The following is a 9,695-nucleotide window of genomic DNA, read 5'->3' as shown; positions in this document are numbered from 1 at the left end:
ACCCCACCCCCAAAAAAGAAAAAAAATTCCCCCCACCCCTAAATCTTTTTTACTTTTTCTTTTAAAATCTAAAATAATAAATTGGGTTTACAAATTCGACTATCCCCTCCTCAAGTGCCCCTAGAGACCTCTAGAGGCGTAGCCGCTAGTAGATATTAATAGTATTAGCATTATTTCATGGCAAAGCCAAAGTCATAAAATTACAAATGTTTATCAAAACTTGTGATTCAATGAAAATTTCTTTTCTCAATATTTAGTTGTCCTGTTTTGAACTTTACTTGTTCTTGTTATTCTAATAAGGCCAGAAATGACGTTGTTAATAAAGGATGTAACAAACTTTTTTCAAGCTTTTTCAAAACTCTTGGCGCCAAGCTAAAGAAAAAATAAACTTAAAGTCTTTAAAGATTAACAATGTTGTTTATGATCATGAATAGTGCAGCGAAACATGATTGTTAAATGTAGGTTTTATTTTTAAAAAAGCTTGGGGTGGGTATTTATCTACTGGGCGTTTAACGTCTGCGCCCCCCCCACTCCTTTCCTACATGGTTAAAAATAAAAAATGAGTGAAAGTAAATTAAAGACTAGCTTTGTTAATCAAATGTTTTATTTTGTTACAACAACTAACAAAGAAAACTGTTTGTTAACGTAATTAATCTATGCATTTTAATTAGACAGAGATAGAGCTATAGGATAATTAATTAATCTTTCCTCCAGTTATTGATTTTACTGTCATAGTCCCATCCCTCTAGAATGAACACAGTAATAGTGTCTGACTGATTATGACGTAAAAAAAAATTAGCCAATGAGAGGCCGTTATTGACCAATGGTAAAATTTATAGTGGCCTCTCATTGGCTAATTTTTTTTGTTACGTCATAATCAGTCAGACACTATTACTGTGTTCCTCTAGAATTAAACAAGAACAATAGCATCTATGAAAGCGAAACAAGCAAAATATTGTATCATTCCTTTACTTTGAGCGCATCTACTACTGTATATCCAGGACCTGTCCGTCTGTCCATACAGCTGTGAGCCACTAAGTCAGGGTGAGTTACAGATATTTGGTGCTTTCTCTCAAAATACTTGTCGAACACTGACCCTCCCCTCCTATTATTTGTAAAATAAATTGACAATGAGGGGGCAGGTATTTTTCACAGTACCAAATAAAACCTATGGAAAACAAACAAAACGAAAAAAGGGAGTGCTCGACGTGGCACTTTGAGGGAAACGGCAGGAATATATGCCTTGTTTATTGTCGGATTTTAAAAATTTAAACAGTATGTGTCGAAAATAAATTGTACTTTTACTGTATAATTTTACCTAAGTTCCTGTAAACTCCTATTAGCTAACTATTGCTGTGCTACCTATGGACAGTTTTTGTTATTTTATGTTTTGTGATTTTATAAAACAAAAAGTATCTTATGTGCTTCCACTCCAAGCGCCCAGTGAGCACAGAAGAACCCCTTCCCCATAGATTCAAAATAAAAGAGGGTATTTTTTCTTTATGTCTAAACTCAATGGGCGGCCTTAACCCTGTGGTGCCTATATCAGAACTAAGGTAAAACACAAACACCCAAAAAAATCTCGATCCCCCTTATAATTTTAAATTTTTAAAAATAACTTGGGCACTCTCTTTGCTCGACAAGGCACTCTGGGGGAAACCAAAGTATCATAAGTTAACATATTAAAACGAACCGATTATTTTCTCCGTTCATTAAAATGGAGTTTTCTGTAGGAATTCAAGGAAATTTGTTAAAATTTTATTCTGAAACTACGACATTTATAAGGCATTATTAGAATATCTAATTGTTGCAATATCGATACAAGTAATAAAAAGTCCATAACAGAGCAGCAATAACAACTTGCAATAGCAAAAAGAATAGAATAAAATGTAATATAGTACAAACTTTTAGAAAAGTTAGTAACCTAGACATTATTAGTCAGGGATCTTTAGGGATTGGATAATGAACGATAAATTGCTATACATCCCGACTGATGATTATCAAAATTACCCCTGCAGTTGTTTAAGTTATTTGCTTAAAAGTTTGCACAAAATTAGTTTAAAATGGACCAAAATTCAATAAATGTACCCAAAGTTTTTGACCAATGATTAATATAACGAGGATGTAAAGTTATAAACCTTTGGGTACCAGTGTAATTTTCAGTCCAACATCCCCTCTTTCCATGATTGTTACTTATTTGTACTCAGTAAAATTTATTTTTATCTCACTGGGAGTTATTGACAACATTTTAAATATTAAACTTAATCAAACTTTTTTTTTGAAAAAAAATTAACTAAAATTACGATTATATTTAGTTTTACTATCAAATAAATATCTATTGATGATTAATATAACTTTTTTATTTTGAAAAAATATATTTTTTCATTAAAAGGAAGTTCATACAACATCGCAATTAAAAATATTTTCAGAATTTTAAAAATCTATTAAGAAATACATTATACACAAATTCGTCTTATTTAAATATAATACAAATACAATAATAACATATAGAAATAGATTAAGTAATAAAAAACATAAAAATCTCCCAATTTGTTTGAACACCAAAGCCCGCTAAAATTGTACTGTTTTTTTTTCCAAAGAAATGAATTTCATAATATTATTAAATAGTCCACGGTAACCTTTCATATCATTAGGTCCTTTAAGTTTATTAGTTTTTAGTGTTAAATTTAAATTTGTAATTTAAAAAATGGAGAATAAGCAAGAAGATAAGAAAAGTTATATTTCTATGGTAGTTGAGGCTATCAAAGCTGATGGCAGCAGAAATGGAACTTCCAAACAGGTAGAAAATAAATGTTTTTCGATTCATATGGAGTGATTTGCAGGAATGTCGTCCTGATAGATCTATTTTTCAAATATTGTTGTTTCTCAATTGTGTTTGCTCATTATTTAACATTATTTAATTTATATGGTTGGCGTACACCATAAGGAGATCCGAATTTATTTGAGGGTGAATAAAGTGAAGGAAAGTATTGCAATTTAAATTGTATTAAGGTGTTCAAAACCTTCTACTGTATTCCACTGATTTATATTTCTTTTTTAGGTCTTTTCGAGAATTTCTATATGCACATTCTTTTTGTATTTAAAATGCAAAATTTTTTCTTGTATAACTTTGTCAATTTTGGTATAATTTGTATTTTTTTTATCAAATGGGTATTACGTGAAGTTTTAGATTCTTATTATTTCATTTTTTATGGCTAATTCTAAAAATTTTCTTTGCAATTATTCTATGGCTTTTAAAATCTAAAATAAGTTAAAATTTTACTTCAACATTTCGTAATTATCTTAATTATTTTAATCTCTTGAGTTTCTAACTTTTGATTTATTTGAATTATTTTGAATTTAGGTGATTGTAAAATACTTGGTTAGTCAGTTTGAAGTTGATGCAGAAAAATCAAAACATTATATCAAATCTGCTTTGCAGTAAGTTCTTTATTTTTTTATCTAGTTTTCCTCTATTTTTTAAATTTATATATAGTTTAATTTCTAAAAAGTTCGATCCTTTAGATTGATGGTTCGAAACTTGTTTTTGTTCAATTTTAAATATATATATTTTTGTTTTATACTAATTAAGTTTTATCTGCTTCTCTCTTATTCTTTAGTGACTTTATTTAGAAATAAAAAAGCCTAGAACCACCCTAAAATTTAAGTGATATTCTCTAAAAAGCTTAACTTAATCAGAGCTGTTATTTTCGTGATATCTAACAAGAAACTTTTAATAAAAACAAAGCAACTAACAACTAGAGGTGGGCGGGGTAAGGTAGATAAATGGCTTGTAAATTTCTCTGGATATTTTATATTAAAAAAGTAAATCTAATTAGATCGATTATATTCAATGATTTGTTATAGCTTCAAATTAATAACAATTGGGAATAGTCCCTTTCGTGGCAACGCACCTTTTCTCCCTATTTCTAGCCCCTGCGGGGCCAATTATCTAACCTTGTTGGGCAATTACATAACCCAATCTAACCTAACCTAAAAAAATAACATATTAAAAGCAATTTTAAAAATACTACGAATTGTCCCTTAAGGGGCGTTGCCACAAAAGGTACTATTCCCTAACAATTTTTTTGGTTTAGATATTTATTTCCTTTCTAACTTTTTAAGATCTGTATAAATCATTTTGTTTTACTTAATCTTTTGTTTTATTTAGGAAAGGTTTGGAGACTGGACAGTTGAAGATGGCGAAGGAGTCTGGTAAGGGAGCCAACAGCTATAAACTTGGAGCTCCTCCCCCTCCGGTAGGATATTTCTATAGTCTGGTAAGGTAGCCAATAGCTATAAACTTGGAGCTCCTCCCCCTCCGGTAGGATATTTCTATAGTCTGGTAAGGGAGCTAACAGCTATAAACTTGGAGCTCCTCCCCCTCCGGTAGGATATTTCTATAGTCTGGTAAGGAAGCTAACCGCTATAAACTTGGAGCTCCTCCCCCTCTGGTAGGATATTTCTATAGTCTGGGAAGGGAGCCAACAGCTATAAACTTAGAGCTCCTCCCCTCCGATAGGATATTTCTATAGTCCGGTAAGGGAGCCAACAGCTATAAACTTGGAGCTCTTCCTCCTCCGGTAGGATATTTCTATAGTCTGGTAAGGGAGCCAACAGCTATAAACTTGGAGCTCCTCCCCCTCCGGTAGGATATTTCTATAGTCTAGTAAGGGAGCCAACAGCTATAAACTTAGAGCTCCTCCCCTCCGATAGGATATTTCTATAGTCTGGTAAGGGAGCCAACAGCTATAAACTTGGAGCTCCTCCCCGTCAGGTAGGATATTTCTATAGTCTGGTAAGGGAGCCAACAGTTATAAACTTGGAGCTCCTCCTCCGGTAGGATTTTAACATAGTAGTTAACACAAAGATGTGTCTATAATAGTTCTTTATCGCATCGTATTATAGACTACTTTCCGCGGATATTAAAATTAAAAATAAGATTAAAAACTGCTTTGTCAGGTCGGATAGATTTACTTATTTTGGGTTTTCTTTTAGTAGGTTTGTTATGAATCACAAGGATGGTTTAATAGGATTTAATTTAAGTCTTATGTTCGACTTTAAAGATTTGTAGAAAACTATTTTATTACTGGGAGGGATAATTACAAAAAGCTAAGCCTGATATCTTTATAGTGATTGGATAGATTTTTCTTATAATGTCTGCCTGTTATTGTTTAATTCTTACTGTTGATTATCTTTTTTTTGATGTTTAAGAAAACAAGCCCTTAAAATGTCCCCAATGTTAGATATCTTTTTAAATAAGATATGCTTCTGTAATTGGAAGGTTTTGTGATTATTTATTATGTTTAGGCCAAGAAGCCAGCAGCAGCGAAAGCTTCAAAGAGCCCCAAAAAAGCTGCAGAGCCCAAAGCACCCAAGAGTCCCAAAGCTGCCAAAAGTCCCAAGAAAAGTGCAGAGAAGGCTGTTAAGGCCAAAGCTCCCCCCGCCAAAAAGCCTTCAAAGACTCCTAAACAGCCAGCAGAGGGAACTAAGGTAATGCAGAACTGTAAAGAATTTAAGCAGATAATGTATAAGTATTTTGGTGGGGCCTTATTATTTTCATGCTTTTATATTGCTTCGCCCCTAGCCTAGTGAGGGTTTCGGAAGTCTAAAGAATAACCCAAAACCACATCTAGACATTTAGAGTGCAACTACTTTGGCCAGCAATTTCAGATATCTTTGAAATTTACCAAAGTTTGTTTAAATAGTATGATATAATCTGTAAAAGCGAAGCTCTAAAACGGCAGGACAAACTTGCATTTAAGAGATTCTTCGCTTATAGTATTCTAACTAAATAGGATTTAGTATCTCAAAAATCCGAAATGAGAATAAAATGATCATATGTCTCATAAAAAATGTTAAAAATTAATGTTTTAAATGGACTTACGTACTTTCTGGTAACTATTAGAGTTGTTACGCTTTCTAAATTGTAAAATTCTAACTTTCCTAAATTAACTGTAATCTGTTACGGACGGGACCGACCCTAATTCTAGAAAGGCTTCGCTTTTAAAAAATTAACTATGATTTTTGTTATTTGATCTACATTGCATAATTTTAATGTTTCAGGCCAGTGGAACACCGAAGAAGAAAACTGCCGCCGCTAAAGTAAAAGCTGCCGACAAACCAAAGAAAACTCCCACCAAGAAGGTTGGCAAGAAAGCGGCTGCTGCAACTAAAGCAAAATAACTAGTATTATTTGTTTTGACTTTATTATTTTATTTGTTTGATAGTTTTTACATAATGTATTTTGATAAAATGAACCAGATGACTTGTAGTATTATTGTATTGTAATAAACTTTACCCAAAGAATATTTTTCTTTTGTCATTTATAGTTATATCTGTATGGCCAGACTGTTTTTAGTAGCAAAGCTTCTGTATGCACCATTTGGTTTGTCTGACCGTAACGCTCTGAAGAAAACGTTGTAAAGTATAAGATTTAAATATAAAGCTACCAATTCCCTAGATCCGTTCATTGTCGAAATAGTTATTTATCGCATCTTATTATAGCTAGAATGACTTAGAAATAGTTCTTGTCAAGCGGACAAAATTTGTTTCGGAGCCATATTGTAATTAACCTGGTAAAAAACTATTATTGGTTAGGTCAAACTAACAGTTTTCAAACTCTTGAACCAATAGTTTTAATCTTTAGTTTATATTGTTAGAGTTTGGTACGTACATCTAAATTATAACTTATCTCTTATGATTTCTTTATTTATTAATTTTTTCTATTCTAAACTAATGCACGAGAATTTCCGAATAAAAATTAAATATGAAATATTGAATGATCACGTCATTCTGATACAAAAATAGAATATTGTATGGTTTCCAGATATTTTAATAAATGCATACAGCTTCTGGTTTATCCATTCAACTCTTGCAAAGTTGTAAAGGTACAATTATTTTCATATTTTGAATTTTTTTATATATTAAGCATACAGCGTTATTCCGCTGATAAGAAAATATAAATGTTAGGTATAGAATACTTGCTTACTGTATCGCTTCGAAACCGATTAATATTTGGTGGATTAGAACAGAAACATTATGTCAAGCATCGTATCGTATCCAGCCTTCTACGAATATAAAAATGTACAATCATAAGATAAAAACCAGTTTTGCCCGTGACTTAAGTTTCGGCTTTTTACTGTTCTTCGAAATTATAATTGTAATTATGATGAAACTGTTTTTGAAACCATTAAGATTCCGTTAGAATAGAATTTGGTTTTAGGACATGGTAAAAAATTAGATTCCTTTGATATAGAGCATTCAATTTTAGCACGCAAAGAGTGTTATATGATGCCTCTTTTTCCCTCACTCTATAAGTCTGAAAGTAAATTTATTGTTGTTTTTTCATTGAATTATCTGATTTCTTCAACTTTGTAAGAACTTACAGTTAGCAAAAATGTTTACCTTGGTGGTAATTTTTAAAAAATTATTTGAAATTTGCTTGTTTTTTAATTTTCGATTTTACGTGTTACAACACTTATTTTTTGTCTGAATCAAAAGATCTGAGGAATGGTCTGGGTGATATACACCTTTAATATTTGATAGAAAATTAAAATCAAAATTCTACGGATGTTTTTATTTTTGAAAGGGTTGCAAAGGTGAAATTGTCCTGAAATAAATATTTAGTTAAGCTTCTGTACATAGCTAGGACGTCAATAAAAAATGAATGTCTGTTGTGTGCTACTACTACTAACTGACACTAAAACTTAATTTTAATTCTTATTTTAGTAAAAGCATCCCGTAGTAAACAACAGAATTAAATTACCTCCAGGGCCGGGGCTATAAAATATATCTTTTAAAAAGGAACGGTGGGTTTCGATTGTTCAAAAACTGGTTTTGAAAAAGCACTAATTTATGTGGTATTATACTAGGTTGTTATCCTTTTATATAAAGTATAGTAAGCTTTTTATGTCTGTAACGAAGGATCTCGCCCACCATAAATTCTTTTTAACTTTTACTTTTTAATTCATAGATTAAAAATGGGACAGGACAGGTCGACTTAATCCCCCACCCCCTTCTTTAGTTCCCCTAGAGGCTTCTAGGGGGCGCAGTCGTAAGTAAATTCTAGAGTGGCTACAACGCCTAAAATTGCAAGGTAATATTTTGCATCCGAGTATTATTAGACATTGCCTGTCCAAACTATTATTAATTAACAAGAACAATTTCAAAACAAAGCTTTTTGTATAAAAATTTTCCTTTTATTCAAATTTAATAAATGTAACTGAAAAAGCTGTCCGCATTTGTCTAAAATGGCTTTTATGATAAGGGAGTAGGCTTATAAAATAATGAAGTTGATTTGCGACCGTGGATCAACATGTAGCGGATCTGCTCATCGTCGGGGAGGTGATAGGTTTAAATCTCGGCTTGAGACCGCACCATAATTAAAGACGTTACAAATTGTTCCTACTCCTTCTATGTCAGGTGCACGACATTAATAGTTAGAGTAGAGGGAATGCCTTGGCCCAAAACAGGCGCTACTCACTAACATGCACAGTCAGTACTTCTCAGACAAAGTTAGTGCAATAAAACAGTTGGTTGTCTGATGGGTGTTACTTAATCTAATACGCCGGATGTTTGAACGGAAAGATTTATCTCTCCTCAGTTATCCCGGTTGTAGGACATGACGTTAGAGTGTCATGGACAGCAGTCTCGCCCGTTTGAGGTAACACATCTTGGTAATCCACCCTTGTACAAGTTTTTGGGGCAATTATTTTATTTAAAAAAAAACTTGACTTAAAAACTGATGGCTGCCGAGCCCTAGTCCAAAATAAATGAGGGAAGAGTGATATATATTTATATGCTACGTATCTCCATAGAAATATAATAAAACTCAGGGATCTAAAGGGATAAGACAATGGCCGATAAATATGATATACATCCCATATGATGATACACAAAATTTACTTATGATAAGTGGTTGAAACGTTTGAACACTCAACTTAATGAATCAACCAATCAAAATTCACTGAAGTCTCCAAAGTTGGTAAGCAACAAATAAGAAAACATTATTATGAATCTTTGGAGACTAGTAAAATAAACATCCCATTGTCACCTCCCTCTCTGAATAAAACTGGTGGCCATATTTCAGGTGATGCAACCATGTTTCATAACTTCACAATTGTTGTAATACAATGAGTAATATTCTCATTATATTTTACACAAAAACCTTTCATTTTGTCATTTAAAAATGCAAAATTGAATAACCCTTTATTTTTTAAAAGGGTTCCACCCCCCCTTCTTATTTAAAACATTTCTTATGTAGAATAAAGTTTGTATATTTATTATCTTAGTAGTTATAAGGAGACAATAGCTATATTCCTCTGTACCTATATAAAATACACTTATTACACTAGATGGTCAATCAGACACACAAACCAGTCCAGTTTACAAAGAATTTGTAGCAGACGAGATTCGTGTTCATATTTAGTCATTTAGGATCCAATTTTCGGACGATATGATTTTCTTAAGCAAAACTTTACACTGAGAAATTAAACTCTCTTTAGCTGACTTATTTTACTGGTGTACTGAAAATAATGTTGTCGGATTGTTCCTGAACTATGTTCATATTGGTGTAAAGTTGTCCTCTATTTAAAAATTAAGGATTTTGCCAGATGATTTAAGATTTTCAATTAACTAAAATATCTTTTAAAATTTTCCATCTTAAGAGATTGTCTAAAAAGAATTTGAATATG

The 9,695-nt window shown here is 32.0% G+C and overlaps 1 protein-coding gene across 1 annotated transcript; it reads left to right on the top strand.

Moving 5' to 3' along the window:
- The first annotated feature begins 2,412 nt into the window (after positions 1-2,412).
- On the top strand, positions 2,413-6,309 carry LOC145317048 (histone H1-like). The gene is made up of 5 exons (XM_080157927.1): positions 2,413-2,800; positions 3,365-3,441; positions 4,172-4,259; positions 5,311-5,493; positions 6,067-6,309. The coding sequence occupies exons 1-5, from the start codon at positions 2,708-2,710 to the stop codon at positions 6,184-6,186; spliced, it is 561 nt and encodes a 186-aa protein (XP_080014053.1). The 5' UTR covers positions 2,413-2,707; the 3' UTR covers positions 6,187-6,309.
- Positions 6,310-9,695: the final 3,386 nt, after the last annotated feature.

The sequence above is a fragment of the Acartia tonsa genome, chromosome 4 (assembly GCF_053477335.1).
Source record: "Acartia tonsa isolate MP-2025a chromosome 4, ASM5347733v1, whole genome shotgun sequence".
NCBI lineage: Eukaryota > Metazoa > Arthropoda > Copepoda > Calanoida > Acartiidae > Acartia > Acartia tonsa.
This window is presented reverse-complemented; position numbering and strand designations above follow the sequence as displayed.